The sequence below is a fragment of the Apteryx mantelli genome, chromosome 2 (assembly GCF_036417845.1).
Source record: "Apteryx mantelli isolate bAptMan1 chromosome 2, bAptMan1.hap1, whole genome shotgun sequence".
Lineage (NCBI taxonomy): Eukaryota > Metazoa > Chordata > Aves > Apterygiformes > Apterygidae > Apteryx > Apteryx mantelli.
The window spans coordinates 20,640,033-20,657,794 of record NC_089979.1 but is presented as its reverse complement, the minus strand read 5'-3'; the positions used below and the strand labels follow the sequence as shown (position 1 = coordinate 20,657,794).

Here is a 17,762-nt window from a genome sequence, read left to right as displayed (position 1 = left end):
AGGTAAGACTTTGCATAAAATGGTAATGTCTGTAAAGACTTTGGAAAATGAAAGATGAAACAAATTTCCAATTTTTCAAATAAAAAGAATGGAATAAAACAAAAATTAACTTGCTAAAACAAGTACTGACAGAACACTTTTGAAGTGTCATTATTTCTTAAAAGAACAAATCAGGACTGCAGAGAAATTAAGCCTCTTGAGAGCTCATGTAATCTACTGTGTAGCTGGTGAAGTGCCAGAATTATTGGTCGATTAACCTTTCTCATTTCCTGGTTAAACTACAGGTGTCTTTAGGACTTAAAACTGCAATTCTAAATATAAAGTTATAAATTAAATGTTAAATACCCAACACACAAAATTGGGCACTCATCTACTCCAGCTAGAAAGTGTTCATTCTCCTCTGAATTTGTGCATGAGAAGTTGAGTCTCTGTAAATAGTTCAACCATCCTAACCATTAAGACTAGAAGAAACTTACTGTACAACAAAAGTACTAACGGTGAGAAAAAACAGTCACTTGAACAGACTGTGCGGGGAATTGCTTTAAGGCATTAATCAGATCTAAAGCTGATTAAAGGTCTAATTGGCTTGATTACTGAAGGCAAGAAGAAAACAAGTGCTATACCTGTTCATGGTATAAGAGCTGCAGAGGTTTCAAGACAGTTGAATGGGAAAGATGTTTAATAAAATAAAATTAATATTTTCTAGAGCAAAATTATCACCTGAGGAAGCAGAATTCAAAAATGAAGGTGTCCCTCCACCTCCTCAACCCCAGCCATCTACAGGCCAGGTACAGCCTTTATTTTTCATAGATTCAGTAGTACTAGATTTTGTTTGGAAAGTATCTATGCAACTAGACCATAAAAGCCAAAGCTTAGATTTTCAAACAAACTTACAGTACTGGATATCAATCAGTGTTTAGCTAAATCAGATAAATGCCTTTATTTCTTCCCACCTGCCAGACTTTTTTATGAAGAAAATATAGATTTACTCCTTTTGTGAGTTGCTTTCCAAATAGGACTAATCTGCCATAGTATAAGCTTGTGTGAGGTCTTGATCAGTATTTGAAGTGAGGAATTAGAAATACTGATATGGCTGTTTTTGATGTGCTAATATATTCCTCTCCGCCTTGTTCGCTGCTGACAGAAAATGCCAGTATATTCTTTCTAAATATTGGAATGGCATACAGCTATATATCAGCTTGTTTACCTATAATTGTTGGAAAGGAAGAGTAATTTAGTAGGTTTTTAAATATTTTATTTGGTTTGCTTTTACTAATATAATTCCAGTTTGAAAAATACAAGTCGTCTATGTTAGCTTATAGCTATATTTTATTTTTTTATTTAATGCTTCTTTACTATAAAAATTAACTCATTCTTTCCATATCAGTTAATGAAATATTTTAAAATGAGGCAGAAAGATAGATATTCCTTTACTTGTTAGCTTTAAAATCTTATCTTTTCCCAAAATGTCACATAAAATGTTCAGGGGTTCCCCCCCTACTTTTTTTTTTTTTTTTACATCTTGACATAATCAAAACTTCACAAGCCAAATTTGCAACAATATAGGGTTTAACCAAATAATTAGGAAAGTGAAACCACATTTTTTCAGAAGCTAGAAGATATTAGTCATGCACGTGAAACTCAAGAAAGTAATCTGATGAGAAGGGGCATGTGGACATATATTCTAATTCAACTAAAACCTCATAAAGAATTTAAAACAAACTGTAAAATATTATGTGAGGAAAAAAAGAAATGTTGAAGTTCATCAGTCACCAGAATTAGCTGGATATTTGCACTGTTTTATAATTTCAGTGACAAAATCCATATAGTTATATTTATCACCAGTAACTGTATTTGTGCTGAGATTTTGTTTAGCATGGCCTAAGTATTTAGATAAAAAATAATTTTTTACTGTAGCTCATTGGCTTTCAAGAAAGTTTCTACTCCTGTCCTAATCTGCTTTAATCATGACAGAAGCATGATTCCTTGTGGGGTGGAATAGCTTCACTTTGTGGTATGAACAGCCTGAGAACCACATAAAATGGAGGGACTAAGGCATCAGCTAAGTTTCTACAGAATTGTACTAATTTAGGGAAAGTTTCCATTGCAAGATGGAGCAGTCCTAGTTATTCTAATGCGCCTCATGTCAAAATTCCTAAGAGCAGAACTGTCTGTGCTTTATTGGGATTCAGAAGATAATGAGCTACAGGGCAAATTCCAGAGTTAACAGCGAAGGAGCTTCAAAGGTCCTAGAAACTGTAAATTAGTACTGGTGAGAAAAATAAGCATTTGCTAAGCTGGAAAGTTATTACAGCTTCTGCCTCCCCCCTCTTCATCATGTAGACCACTTAAAGAAAAGCAAATGCTTAAATAGCAATTGGGCCACTATGAGTACTGTTCATGCTTGTTTTGAGTTCTGCATATCAGTTTTCTGATATTTTTCAATAAAACATTTTCTTTAAAGAAGAAGAAAAATCCTGAATCTGAACAGCTAAATTCTGTGTAGCATCATACTTCACTTGGCAAACATTTGGGGGGGGAGGGAGGGATATATCTAGATTACCCTAGAGACTTGGATAACTTTTCACTAGAAAGATTTCATACATCTAGTGTATACATCAGATCATATCCCCATTAGTGCCCACCATTTAAAGATGCAGTTGAGGGTTGGGGGGGGGAGGTGGAGAAGGTGGAAAATGGGTCAAAGATTAAAGCATTCTGCCTGTGAAGAGATAGCATCTTATCTAAAAAGAAAAGAAGAAATGGCTTTATGCTAGTAGGAGGAAGCCAGAAATAGAGAAAATAACCTTCAAAACAAAAGATCATCCAAATACTTTCAGTATGCACAGAGATTCACTGAGTTTTTAATTTTATTTAAATATATATTTGAACTTCAATGTCATGTTCTCTGAACAGAAGCAGACAGGAAAAAGAAAAAACACTTACAGAAAAAGACAAACCCTAAATTAATCATCTCAGTGATTCCAAAAAGAGAAAGATGAGTCTGCAGAGGGAGAAAAAAGGAGAAGCACGGAAGTCTCCTGAAGTAAATTGATTTCCATATGCCTATTGTATCTAACATCTCCCTTTATTAATCAGCATGATAAGCACCAGAAAAATTCATCCTGCCTGTGATAACAAATGTTCATGGGCTTGACTAAGCAGTGCACTACCACATAGCACTGTGTACATGCGAGACCTCCCATGTCCTTCTCAGTCCCTTCTCCTGCTCAGGCCACTCTGTCCAAGCCAAGGTGGACCAAAGTACATGCTGTGCATGAGGGCTTGGTTCACCAGTCTATGCCAGTGCGTGAAGCAGGCAATGAAACTTTTGCAGTAAAAGTTGATGTTGTCTGTATTTTGTGAAGACTGAATTGTGTCACTTAGTCAATAGCTGGTCTATTGGCCCTGTAGAAAGTTTAGGCAGAAGACTAATAGGAGGATGCAGACAGACTCATGAGCGGCAGCCCCGAACGAGCCAGCCTTGACAATGCGAAGGAGGCTCTGGGAGCGTGCAGCAGTATAACTCCAGGCTAACTAAGGTTGTGCAGTAGATCTGAAGACATCACTCTTTAACTTCAGCATCTAAGACTGTTTATGAACCTAGCTGGAAATTCATGTCCAAGAACACACAGAATACCCAGGAACAATGTAGAGTATGTGTGAACTTGGGTATCTAAATTCCTGTGCAAATGCTGCAAGCACTGTCTCACTCATATTCTCAACAGTAAGAATCTGTAGTTTCTAATATTCCTGTTTACTTCCTTAAGGGTGAAAAGAAAAGTAAAGATGGGCCACAGAAAGTTGAGGCCAGTAAGAATGGAGGATCAGCACCAAAACAACAAGGTCAGTAATAAGCCACATATTAGAGCTCAGAGATTGTCTGGACAAAATATATGTATGGGATTCAGGGCTGTAAGTAAAATCATTCCTCCTCCAAATGCTATGCTCTGCCAAGTGCTGGTCTTATTTTTTATTTCTGGAAGAAATTAAGAACTCTGAATTCCCACTGACCCCAAACCAATAATTTGTTACAGGAATAGTAGCGCTGTCCAACAATAATAGACTAATATAAGCTTTCAAGCGCACAGACCCTTCATCAGCTTGTCTGCTTTTATCAGCTAGTCTAACAGAAGGTGTTTCCTTTTACTGCAAGCTTGATTTCATCTTGGAAAACTTACTATAAAATAAACTTACTATAAAATAAAGGTGTTTACTAGCTTAAGAAAGAAAACTTTTATTTTTATGTATCTTTTGGGTTTGTTTCATATATATATGTATGAATATATTATATATTCATACATATTGTCACGCTACGAAGGTTTGATAGTAACGACTGAGACAGTAATGTAATAAAAAAACTATGTTTACTTCCTCACGCAAGCTCTTAGTTTAGTAACATCCATTAAAATAATGTGATTACTAATTTAGAAAGGATAGCCTGAAAAAGGATAGCCCGAAATCATCGATTATCGATTCAGAAAGGATAACCCGAAATCCCATCCCTGCTCAAACTCTCTTAGCTGCCAAGTCTCTTTTTATATGGCTGGGACTCTGGGCAAACACTGCTTTTACTGACCTCTGTGAGTTTCATAACAACAGGACTGTTTGTCTGCTTGGAAGGACCCTGCTAGCGAGGCAAGATCGCAACACCTCCGTATCGCTTCTCCCCTCCCTGCGGGTCCATGCAGATTCCTTGGTCTTGTCAGACAGCAGAGTTCTTTAGGCATTAGCTCTTCTAGTCTGCAGCCTTGAGCGTATCAGTTGGCAGACTTTTTCAGTCCTGTTAACTCTTCACTCGCCCGACACATATATAGATATAGATCTTTTGGGTATGTTTCATATATATATATATATATATATATATATGTATAGGTACATGTGTCTGTATATATGGATAGATAGATAAAATACTCAAAAAGGTATATAGAGTTATAGATATATAAAACAGTTTAAAAGAGGAGACATTTTAACCATCTGACACTCAAGTCTTTTCTTGAACATGAGAAAAGTGAGCAGTCATTCAAATCTTCTTCCAAACAAAAATACTATTAAAAATGATTTGTCATCACCATTCAGAAGATATCCAGGACTGGAACACAGGAACATAGAGCTCAGAGCAATAACACAAACTAATTATTTGCCTAAGCAGTTGCTTACTGAAAACAGCAGCAGCATGACCACGGCTATTTTGTTGTGTTACCCCCAACTGCTCCCCCCCCTTTTTTTAAATAGCCACTCCTATTTTGTTTATGCCAAAATCTTGAAAAAGCCAGAATGACTGCTGCAACAGCTACCAAAATGGAAGGCTAAGGATGGATGAGGCAACAACTACTGCCGGGCGTTGCCCTCTTTGTCCTGCCTTAGAGTGGTACAAGCCTTTCCCATTCCATCCTCCCATACTGGCAAAACCACTGCGTCCAGGGTTTCTGGCAGCCCTTTTCTCTCTCTGTCACCTCACCTCTTTCCTTTTGGAGAACAATTAAAGCTCTCTTTGCTGAGGCAGCAAAGCATAAGCTGAGAAACTTTCAGCTTTCTATGATAAAGATGATTTAAGGCAAGAGGAGCACTGGAAAAAGACCACAAACTTGCATAATCCCTGCTGGCACTTTGTGTAATGTTAAGTAGTATCACCATCCTTTCCCGATATATCCAAACTTTAAACAAAGTCCACTTAATGCAATTATCTTATTATAAAATGGCTGTAGCACTAAATCAATGAAAAGCAAAATCTGACATGAGTTAACTGTAGCAATAAGCCACCCACTGAAAAAACACATCTGACATATTCTGTGACTTTTTAACTACATTAAATCACAGATACTATCCCATGACAGAATGAAGTATGGTTATAGAAAATTCTTCTGTTGACATCCAAAATCCAATCTAATATTTAGAGATTAATGTAACTGATGAATCTATATTTTGGAGTAGTGAGATTTTTACTTCTAAATTGTAAAATAAGACAAGCAGTGGCATAGAAAGCAACCACGTCATCAAATGTTGAAGGACAACATACTGCCACAGTTAAACACCATGTTTGTTGTTTTTCATCCATAGTTTACCATCCACAGGGTGTTTGGAGTCCCATTTCCAAACAGCCACAAGACAGTTTCGCCTTTTCCATGTGTGTGTTAGTGAGCCAGATAGATAGTTAGCTATACAATCCACAGAACATACACAGGCACCACACGTCAGGAGAAACCTATGAATTCCCCATACATCCCATACATAAATCCTCACTATCCAAACTGAATAAGGGGCTCCGTTCGCTTTCTGTTGGGAGAAAAGCAGGACTGGTCTCGAGCAGCTGACACTGTGAAGCTTAGTGAGCTCTGTATCACAGCCTAAAACCGTGTGGGCAATGGCTGGAAGAAAAAAAACAAGAATATCTACAAGGAAACAAATGACAAAAGACAGCATTTTGCAGCGTACACACAAATTCAGAGAGCGCTATAAACAATACAGCCAGAGCTCGACCAAAACTAGTTAAGGGAGACTAGCTAAATGGAAGAGTTAAAGCTAGTTAGACAGAGAAAAACTTTTTTGAGATTCTAAGTAGACTCTCTCAGAATAAAATCAACCAGAAAAGCATCTAGTCATAGTCTGCTGTTACAGCTCTACAGTCCTGGAGCACAAACCAACAGAATCAGCAGGGTTTACCTCCACCCCTCCTCCTCACGTGGCCAAGACTAGCCATCACCTTCTCCCTTCCTGCTAGCACTTCATGAGGCAGCATGGTGTTCCCAGCACAGATGAGAACTCAGCAGGAAGCAAAATTGGAGCCTGTTTGGTTAAAACTTGGCTACTTGCATCACTCAGCAACACCTGGTACTTTTGGCTTCTTTGTTGGCTACTCATTGCCTCATCTCCACCTCCTCACTTGCCCTCTCTCTCTCTCTCACTTGCTTACTTTGTGATTAATTCTCTGCATAATTATCTTACTTTGTAATTAATTCTCTGTGTTTTGTGAGTTTGCTCCATAATGGATTCATTTTTTAACTTGTGTTTGTTTATGTACTTAACTAAGTCTGATTCACCTAATCACAGGTTCTCTGTGTTACTGAATTCTGTTGCTATAGTTTCTTTGCATATGTATTACCTCCCATAAATGGCTATACAACTGCTTCATTTGTTTTACACACATTTGTTCAATAGCTCTGCTGATGGCTACACTATTTTGCGAGTCATATCAAGCCTCCACCTGCTAGCTGGTGTCTGCATTATCGTTCTCTGTATCACAGTTCCTTTCCCCCTAACAACTCCTTCCTGTCCTTTCCTTTGTGATTCTTTCCAGCTCATCCCTCTCCTTCCCCTTTCTCTAAACCCTTCTCAGCTCCACACGTACATACTACTTTTTTGAAATCTGTCCTCCTTCCATCTCCTTCTCTCTTTCCCCTAACTAGAACCTGGCCTAACTATTCCCAGTCTTCTGGGGTTTGTCTTCCTACTTCTCAACAGGTTTTATCCAGATGCACAGATATATTTACTAAAACCCTCATTGGCATAGCCTTGTTGTTTGTATTACCTGACTGAGAAAGGTGGACTAGAACTGTCATATGTATTTCTATCTGTGCTACAATTGCACCTCTGGATCACAGTGTAGACAGTTTCTCAATTAGAAGATTGCCTTGTTCGTTTTCAGTGGTGTTTCAGTCTCTTCACAACCTAGCTGCTTTAGAAAATATTCAGAGGATATATAAAGGATTGTATACCTGTCCCAAATGAAATGCAAGTGTCATGCTACAGTGTGCAGGAGAATTTGGTGCATTTGCCAGATTCAGAAAATCTATATCCTAAGTGGGAAGCCCAGTTTCAGTCTGAAAAAAGGAATTTTAATTAGCATGTCTGAGTGCCTAGCACCTACAAGGAACTTCACTCCTGACTTTTTCTCCAAAGACAAATTATCACCTACAGTTCTATTTAGATACTAAGGGATCGTTCAGTTTTCCACAAAAAGTTTGGCCAAACAAACAAAAGGGGCAGAAGCTGGTGCTAGTTTCCACCTTTCATACTTTAGCTTAGTTGTTAAACTTCACCCCATCATACTAAGGGAGTTCAAACCTATATATTTCATGTTTCAGCAGAGTACCCTAACTACCCATGTGAAGTCTGAACTAGAGAGACAGGGGAGGAAAATCTTTAACCTTCCTAATGGTTGAGTCCCTGTGCAGAAAAGAATGCAAAAACCTGTGAAGTCTGAGAAGATGGAGCACAACACGGAGCCTAGCTCTTACCTAGCAGTTAACTACCAACCTTGTAGGAGGAGAGGTGGATTTTGATTTCAGCATCTGTTTATATTACAACATTGTTGAATCTGAGAGCAAGAGAATTCCTGTAAAAGGTATTTGACCCTATCCCAAACAAGGAAGGTCCAGAGGCAAGATTTCTTCTTTCTAGATGAAAGCTTTGATCATGGACTGCTATATATAAAACAGTCACTTCCTCCCCTTGTATTTAGAAATGAAGCTGGTCTATTTTGTGAGGGGAACAAAATCCTGTCCCTGTCAAGCCCCAGCTAATTTCTGCTAACTAGGCACCAACTAATCTGCCTGGAGGATGACCAATGAGTTATAAGCCTCTGAGAAGACATCTTAGAATTAAATGTGAACTTTCACAGCTGAAACCTGCCTGTGGTCTGCTATGAATCCGACCCTTGAACTGTTTTGCAAAATCTGTTCCCTAGCATCTCAAAATCCATGGTTAAATATGTGGTTTGTATCTCAAGATACTTATCAAATACAGTATTTTAGTATTATGTGCTGCAGCTCAATGAACAAAACCTGTCAATGCAAAGAGTCTTTTAAATAATAATTCTATTCCTTGTCTTCTCATCCTTTATACTCTTCACTGACACTCAGTCAATATGGAGCTATTATTCTCAGAAAATGTATTTTTTTAAGATTATCAAGAACTTGAATATGTTTAATCAGCTTGCTTCCACTCCTGCTGATGTGAAGCCTTTTAATTCCTTTCAGAACTTCACTTTTCACATGAGTGACAAGGCTAATGCTAGGAAAACAAATCCAACTTCTTCACATGATCTTTCTTTCTTTATGTGGAAAAACTACTTGATTTTATAACACTACTGTTTCCAACTAAAGATGAGGGTTTAATTAAGATTTAAGATGACCTATTTACTGATTGTTTTATTTCAACCACATTGATTTTCAAACCATCCTTCCCTGCACAGAACATCTGTTCAAAAAGTTATACTTGAAAAGTCATGAAGGTATGTAGTTTGTAATGTCAGAAATAAATCTTATTCTCTCCTTCTTCCATAGGTTTCCTGTGTATTTATTTTTCTAGCCATTTTTATGACTCTATAGCCACATGTATATATGTGTGCATCTTTCAAGTATTTACGGATATAGCCCCTATTTAAGACTTTTAACCACAATAATGGTTTTCAGAAAGTGGAAATGAAAAAAAAATCACCCATTTTAAGTGCTCAAAATTATGTTTCAATTGTATATATGTCACTGAGTTAGCTGAAAAGCAGTTTACTCAGCCGTCAGCTGCTCTACCTCCTACTACTAGGTTCTACCCATTTCTTCATGCAGTGCATTTCCCATTTCAAACAATGGTGTCTGCCCTGAAGTATTTCTACACATTGTTAAAATTGCCAGCATTGTTGTCTATAAACTAAAATAGCCATACCCTCTGAAAACAAATATTAAGTTACACAAGGTTTTCATGCGACCATTGAATCTATATATTCAACAGAACAAAGATACAGGATTCCTCAAAGTATCTTGCATTTTGTTTTACACAGAGCATACTGGCTTTTTCTCTCCCATGACTAATTCTCTTCTGTGTTTCTCTTAACTATTGAGAAGCCGATCAAGATACTTCCAACCAATTAGATTTTGGGGACTTTTTTCTGTGCTGTGGGAATATGAAAGTACAACATTAAATGTTCCTTAAGTAAGGATTGCCAACATTAATGCTGGCAATAAACATCAGAACTGATTGTTAAGGTTTATAACTCTATTACTTATATAGCAGGGTAATTAACTGTAGTTAGTAAGACACCATCATTGTGAGATAATGTAGGATTTCTTAAACACCAGTTTCTTTTAGGATACCAACATTTTTTTAAAAGGTCACTAAAAAGTTAGTGGTAGAAGAACGTATTTGACAAGTTTTGCCTCCCTGTATGCCAGGGACTCAACTGGTCCAGAAAGTGAGGGGAAACATACAGAAGATACTGGTCAGGCTTGCCAGCACCAGGCAATGGAGCTGGCTGGGAATTCCGGAGAAGAAAGCCTTACCTTTCTGAAGCATGGTAAAGTTAGAGCAATTTCTTTCTTCTAGACTCAGGAATACCGTTAACTGGTACAATCTAGCCCCCGGGATTTATTCATATCATTATCTCTTAAAAACTAATCTTTTATCTGACATTTTCCCTCTCTATTTTCTGTAACAAGGATAATGCTAACTATTGGTGATGCTAGAAACCAATTTTTATGGCCAGGGAATGTATATCTGGTCATAGCTGTGTCGCATGAAAGGGAGGGAAGGCAGGCCCTTCCTTATCTTTGTAATTTACGTTTGCCTGCCAGAGCCCCCTGTTTGAGGACTTTCCCTGGGTCAGTTTCACAAAGTAAAATAAGATTTTATTAAGCGACAGATACAACAGGTTCGGAATTGCTGTTGATAAATGCACTTGCTGCTACAAATTTTCTTTCTATGAGCTCAAAATAACAATTAAGTGCTTTCAATAATAATATATTTTCCCGGGTAACGTCCGACGTATGTCGGAGGCGCAAGTCTTACCAAAGAGGCGTTCCTGTTTGGGGGAGGGGAGAAGGAGGCTCGCTCGCCAGCAATCTCCAGCGAACGGGTCAGGGGTTCAATTTTCTTCCCTTCCAAAAAACTTTAGTGAGCTATCCGCTGTTTTATAGTTGCTGAAGGTGGGATGTGGAAGCACGGCAGACATACTTCATTGGCCAGATTGCCATTTGCGCGGCTGTTGGGGGTATGCCCCCCTTATTTATATATCATTATGCAGCAAAGGGCATGTTTTTAATATGGTAATCAGGGATAATGAGGCTAGGGGTACTATAGGTCAACAGTTAGTCCGTGAGCAGCAATTATTTTTTCGGGATGTAACTCTCTGTGGTCAGAGGTGGACCATGATACCTCCATATCGCTCCCTCCTCTGCTGTGCAGCTGGAACAAACTGGCCTTCACCAGCTGCCTTGTTACTCCTGTTGCAAAAGGGTGGTGTGTTTTGCCTGCCGGGTACTGTTTTTTTCTTTGTGCCCCCTTATCTTTCTCCCTGAAGTCTCTCTTGATCCCACAAGCTGATGCAAAGATTATATCTTTTAAAGTCAGCCTAGCAAACGAAAGATATACATTTTACTGCATTTTGGGAGGAAAGCCCTTTGGATTGGCTGACTGCTCCAGAGCCTCACCTCCTGATGCTGAGTAACCAGTAAGGCTGGTGGTCTCCATGGCACATAATGCTGTTTGCATGCGTAGAAACAAGTGTCAGGTGGAACGAAAGAGCCCACTTGCTCAGGCAGCTCTTCCCTTGCTCTGAACAGTAGCATGGCAGCTCAGCTCCTCTGTCCCCATACTGACCTTGGCAGGAAATAAGGAGAAGCTGCTTTCCTAGTCAGCCTGCAGAGGTTGTAATTGCCTTTTGCAGGTCTGGGGCTTTTGAAGAACTCCAAGAACAGCAGAAATAGGATTTGAAAGAAGAATTAATGATGAATTTGTGGAGAATGTTTGACTTAATTTGCACTTCTGGCTGACAAGTACATACTGTGTTAGGTAATCACATGTTACGCTGTAAGAATGGAAGGATCATGAAAATCTTCATGGACTCATCTCTCAGAGAATCTATGGGGTTTAAAAGTCTCTTGCTTGCATTGCTTGTTGTCTAAAGAGAAGTTAACAATACCTCTGTGGAGCTAGACCCATGACAGTTTTCTGGATCTACAAGTACTTGTGTATACTCAGGACCAAACGTTTAGGAAGAATCAAAATGGTAAAGAGGATGGGACTAGACTCTTCTCAGTGGAGCCCAGCGACAGGATGAGAGGCAACAAGCACAAACTGAAACACAGGAAGCTCTATCTATCTGAACAGGAGGAAAAACTTCTTTACTGCAAGGGTGACTGAGCACTGGAGCAGGTTTCCCACAGAAGCTGTGGAGTCTCTTCCTTGGAGATATGCAAAAGCCATCTGGAGACGGTCCTGAGCAACGTGTTCCAGGCGACCCTGCTTAAGCATGGGGGTTAGACTAGATGATCTCCAGAGGTCCCTTCCAACCTCAACCCTTCTGTGATTCTGTGCTTATGGCAAGAATGAGGATTCTACAGTGATGTGTCCTGGATTTGGCAAGTCTTCCTATATCAATGGCTTCCTCTGTGGAGAAAGGTCCTTAGCACTACTGGCTGAGGTTTCTGGACAATTTGTACAGTGCTAGATTTTAGAAACATAGAAATGGAGTTGATCCAATATGAGCATGTTTAAACTAAAAACAACTTTGCCAACTCTTCCAGTGTTATGATTAGCCTCACAATATTGTCTGGTTTTTTGTTTTTGTTTTGGGGGGATTTTTTTTGTGATGCCTGACCTCCTGGTTTCATGTGATTATCACATAGAATTATAAGTTTTATTAAAGAAAAAACAAAAAATTTCAGGCCTTGTAGGTTTCAGAGAAAAAAAGTTATTAATAAAAAAGGATAAAACCCAGAAACAAATACAAAGTACATAAAGTACATGGGTTTTAAGCTTTCATTTTTTGCTTTGCTGGAAAAATGTGAAATATTCTGCTACAGAATATTCTGCAAGAGTGTGAGTGTGTGAGAGAGAGGTTAAAAAAGGAAATTGAGAAGACTGTCAAGGCTCTCTATCCAAAACAGTGAAGTGAAAACTGGAGATAAAAATTGTTTATGAAAACTTGATCAAGAAGATGAGCAGCATCAATATCAGCTTGGTATATTCCTTAAACATGCAAAGATATTTTGGCTACTGTAACTTGATCCTGCAATACTGTTCCAATGTCATTTTACTGGAGGAACAACAATACCCCTATTAAAAGAGTAAACAAAGAAGGTTTAATAATACTAACCATCAACAGGGTATCTCCAACCTGACTAAGATAACAGTATTGTTAGTAAGAGACTGATATCCAGCTAATATCCCTTCTTTAAGACTGTTTGCCTGTTCCAAGCATCTTCTGGAAGAACAAAGATGTGGAAAATGAGAAAAATCTGAAATAGTAAAAGAGAAAAACAAAATGGTCTCATAACCTGCCTCTTGCTTCTTCTCCTTGCTATCCCAGATAGATCATGAAACATGGAGATTTTAGTGGGCCTTTTGTTTTAACCAGCTACCTTTTTGCAGTATTTCTTTGGGTAGTGTTTCACCCACATTTTCACAACTGCCACTTTTCCAATCCATCATAAAAGAGAACCAGCAACACATTTCCAAACTCAATTTTAAATTTTATTATTCTGACGGAAAGTCCAAATTGACTAGAATGTGATGTGGGCTGCATTCTTCAACTCCCACTCCTAATGCAGAGGCAGCTTTAGCTACCCCTAACTCTATTCCAATAGAGCAGGAATGGAAAACATTTGGAGAAAACCAGAAAAATTCAAATGCCCTTTTTTCCCATTCTTCTGTTTTGAAAATTGCTTTTAATGTTTTCATCTTGCCATAATTCTGCCTCCTTTTTCTCACTCATGGCAATTTCTTTACCATCAACAAATTTATGTAAAGCCAATATACCTTTCCTTTGCTGTCCTGTAAGCCACGCAGCCATGCATATGGCTTTTTGGCAGGGGAGGGAAAAAGGGGAAAACTATAGTTCATTAATTCAGAATGGAGTAGAAAAGCAATGAGGGCTGATGTTTTTTGGCTCTTGCATCTTCTTTTCCACATCATCTTGTTATGTTGACCACTAAACCACAGGAGGATTGTGTGTCAAGCACAGAGTCTGTAGTATCATTCATAGAAATTACCTGGGGTAAGGGTTAAACAGAATTTTAATGGATTAAGCAGAATTTACCAGAATCCTTTCTGAATAAATCATTAGTGTCAAGACCCACAAATTAGTCAGATATAAATAGGTCCAAAACCCCTTAATTTTCTCTAACTGCAGCTCTTTCTAGATTTTCCTGCAGAAGACATCTGTGAAAATCTTAGAAGAAATAAATTTTATTTCACTATAAGAATGTGTTCACTGTGCTAGAAGCCTGAATCAGTTTTAAAATTCCTCCCTTCTAAAAAAGTCTTTCTGACCTGAACTCCCAGAGAAGCATTTTAAAACCCTGAACCCCTGTAATCAAATGGTAACAAACTCTTTTGTCTTTGCTTGAACCTCCACTGAGAAAAGAACAGCAACAGTCCTCCGCTGACCCCACTTCTTCCCTGCATGTGTGCTATTCTGTACCTTGAAAATCCCCTGGTTTGGGGGACTCTTCAGGCAAGATGAAGCATTCCCCAGGGTTAGATTTCCAACAGACTTTTCCCTCAAGATACTACCACAATGCCAGCTGCTGCAGAAAGGAAATAACAACCTGCATTTCCATGAAGTGGGCAAAATACTGTTACTGTTATCAACTTAAGCCATAAATCCTGATCTGGAGGATTTCCAGTTGAATGTCAGAGTTTTAAATGGAATCCCTCACAAAAATCTTCCCAGCTTATAGCTGATAAGTAATATAAACCCTGCAGACTGTATCTTTATCGTTTAATAGTGCTACATTTCTCCCAGAGATCATTTGAAAATTAACCTATAAACTTGCTAATCCAAAATCCAGTTGGCCAGAGTGCTGGGGAACGTGAATTTCTTTGCCTTCTCTTCAGTTCTTTGTCTGACTCTGGCTTGAGTCTTTCTGGTTTGCTCATGCTCTCCAGGTAAAGATATCCACAGGTACCTCCCTCTAGGTCTTGTCTTTGATCCTGTTTAATAAATGCATTCTTGTAAGAGCAGCAGGGCACACATAGGGCATTCTCACTTCTTAACCTAAAAACTGAGAAAAAAATTCTCTCTAGCAATACCCCACTGGTCTTATAATCAACTGTCCATCTGGTCAAAGTCTGTTAGTAACAGTTGTGTATGCTCCTAAGCGATGCCTGGAAGAAAAAATTATCCCAAATCTGAAACAAATGGCAATGGAAGGGTAGTTTGGCTTATCAAGCTGCTGCAAACAAACTGATCCACTGCCCTTCACTGAGGTTTGGGTTTGTTTGTTTTTTTCAAATGCCATTTCAAGCAATCACCTTCTGACTGGGCAGCTTAACAGTTCACTGTCATGACAGCTTGAACCCCTTTGAAATGAATAACAACTCTCTAAATGTGGAGATTAACTATGAGAAAAATATTCTTACGCTATTTGCATGAAATACTCAAGGTTTGACTTTTTTTCAACTCTCTTGAATTTAAAATGCAGTAGACATAACAGGCTCCAGATTTATTTGCTATGATGTTTTGCTGCCAAGCCTTTTTCTCTATAATCATATTACTTAAAGTATTTATGAAGGATGGGGTTGTTCATCCTTTATGCAAAGTGTCAGATTGATGACAGCTCTCCAATTATTTTTCAGCATGAAAATTTAAAATAAAGAAATAAGACTAATTGGAAGAATTAATCATATAAGGGCATTTAAATGGCAAGAGAATATACCATATGCATATAGAAAAGTGAAACTGGCTAGTCTATTTCTTCATTTTTGTTACAATTAACTTTTTTTAAAGAAGATTAGCAAGAAGTTTGTTTCACTTTTCTATAAAAAAGTTCTACATATCCACATCCCTAATGACATATTTCAATCATAATTTACTCAGCAATGAATAGGGCTGTCATGCCCTATATATAATGCAACCCAAACACTGGAGTAAAAATAATGTCATTAACATTTGCTATGCATAAGCAAATAAGCTATTCTTCATTTTGCCTCCTGAATTTCATGAGATATTTCTGGTCGGATTTATCTATCTGTCCTCTATCTGTTAAAAAAAAAAATGCAGACATGCTAATTCTATAATATTGCATAAGTCCTTGTTTCTTAAAAGCAACAAGCACTGTATTGACCATTGTTGTCCTGGCTACAGACACATCTACATTAAAAACCACAAGGAAGTTCCATTTCTGAAAGATACACTCAACATAAACATGTTCTGTACAGCTGGCACCAAAATACGTTTATGCAGGAAATTATTCAAAGCTCAGGTCCCAGAATCTGTAACATATAGTGCTTGTTCATTGAAGAAATAATGGCAGTTAAGCTGTGATTGTTCCAAAAGTACTATCATAATTCTTTAAAAATTGATATTCAAAAATTACAACCTTTTTCTCTGCAGATGCAGTTCCAGAAAAAACACCTGAGACTTCAATACCTGAAAAATCAACTGAACCAGCTAAGACAACTCAAAAGGAAGTGGGTCAGCTCAGTGATGGGAAAGAAGATGCTAAGTGAGTAAATTCAATTACAAACCATGAGGGTTTTTTTCTGACATATGAGAATAATTTTGCATTTTTGTGTGTTCTTTAAAAGTCCCTCCAGTACCACAGCATCTGGCACACTGTAAGAACCTGAAGAGAATAGATTATGCACATAATTTCAATTCTAAGGCAACCACACATATAAGGTATTCATTTAGTAAGTGCTTTTGATAGGTTTTTCTGTACCTCATTCTAAATTGCAGAAATGAGGAAAGGGATTTGCTCTGTCTACAGTGAAATACCTGTATATGCTAATTCTAACATTGTTACTGCTCAGTTATTATTATTCTACTATATAAGTCCTAGGATGCTGCCCTGAATAGCTGAAATGTTTGCTATGTCATCTTAATATAAGAGGTTTTTATCCTGCATATACTTTTTGTTGAGTTATACCATTAAATAGGCATTAGTATCTGCAACTAGAGGATTAGGACTGTCTCTCCTCAAGAAGAAACAAACAAATGAAACTATAAAGGTCCTTCAGGGAATAATCTAGAATCATTCAACTTCTGGAAAAAGGTTAGTGACTATTCATTTTGCTAAAATAAAAATAAATGTGAAATCCACAAAACAATAATCTTGGAGTAATCTATGCTCATTACAGAACCATAGATTCAGAGAACATTTCAGGTTGGAAGGCACTGCCAGAAGGTACTTGGTCCAACCTCCTGCTAAAAGGAGGGCCAACTTTGAGCTTAGATTCAATTTCCAAGTTAGATCAGGTTGCTCAGAGCCTTGTCTAGTCCAGTAGTGAATACCTACCTCCAAAGATAGAGACTCTATCCACAAACTCTCTGGGCAACCTGGTCCAATGTTTGACCACTCTCATTATGAAAATTATTACCTTACATCTAATCAAAAATTTCCTTGCTCTAACTTGCTTCTGTTGCTTCTTTTCCTCTTGCTGTGCACCTCCAAGAACAGTTTGGATACATGTTCTGTATAACTACCTGTTAGGTGGTGGAAGACTGCAATTATCTTCATCTTCTCAATTCCTTTCTTTCACCAGGAGAGAGTTTGTAGTACAATGACCAGGAATAATTGAGGAAAATACTAGTGCATACGCCTCTAGAAGTAATATATGCGATAAAAGTAAAGCCCACAAAAATGACTGGAAATGTTATAAGTAACTTGGTAACTTGGATATGAATCAGTAGGTCAACGATGAAAACCCAGCTAAAGCGTCTTCTTTCTGCCATTTCTTGATATGTTGTTACAGGCTTATGGCTCCAGTGGTGAACTCTGTCACCACACTAAACGTAATTGCAATATGCTTATGAAACAAAGGGGTAT

At 38.0% G+C, this 17,762-nt stretch overlaps 1 protein-coding gene across 1 annotated transcript in view; it reads left to right on the top strand.

Moving 5' to 3' along the window:
* The first annotated feature begins 674 nt into the window (after positions 1–674).
* Positions 675–17,762, top strand: part of CNGB3 (cyclic nucleotide gated channel subunit beta 3) — a 71,178-nt gene continuing 54,090 nt past the window's right edge. Inside the window, exons 1-3 of the mRNA XM_067290011.1 lie at positions 675–788; positions 3,771–3,846; positions 16,328–16,439. Of these exons, the coding sequence (XP_067146112.1) occupies positions 675–788; positions 3,771–3,846; positions 16,328–16,439 (302 nt within the window). The remainder of the gene's footprint in view (positions 789–3,770; positions 3,847–16,327; positions 16,440–17,762) is intronic.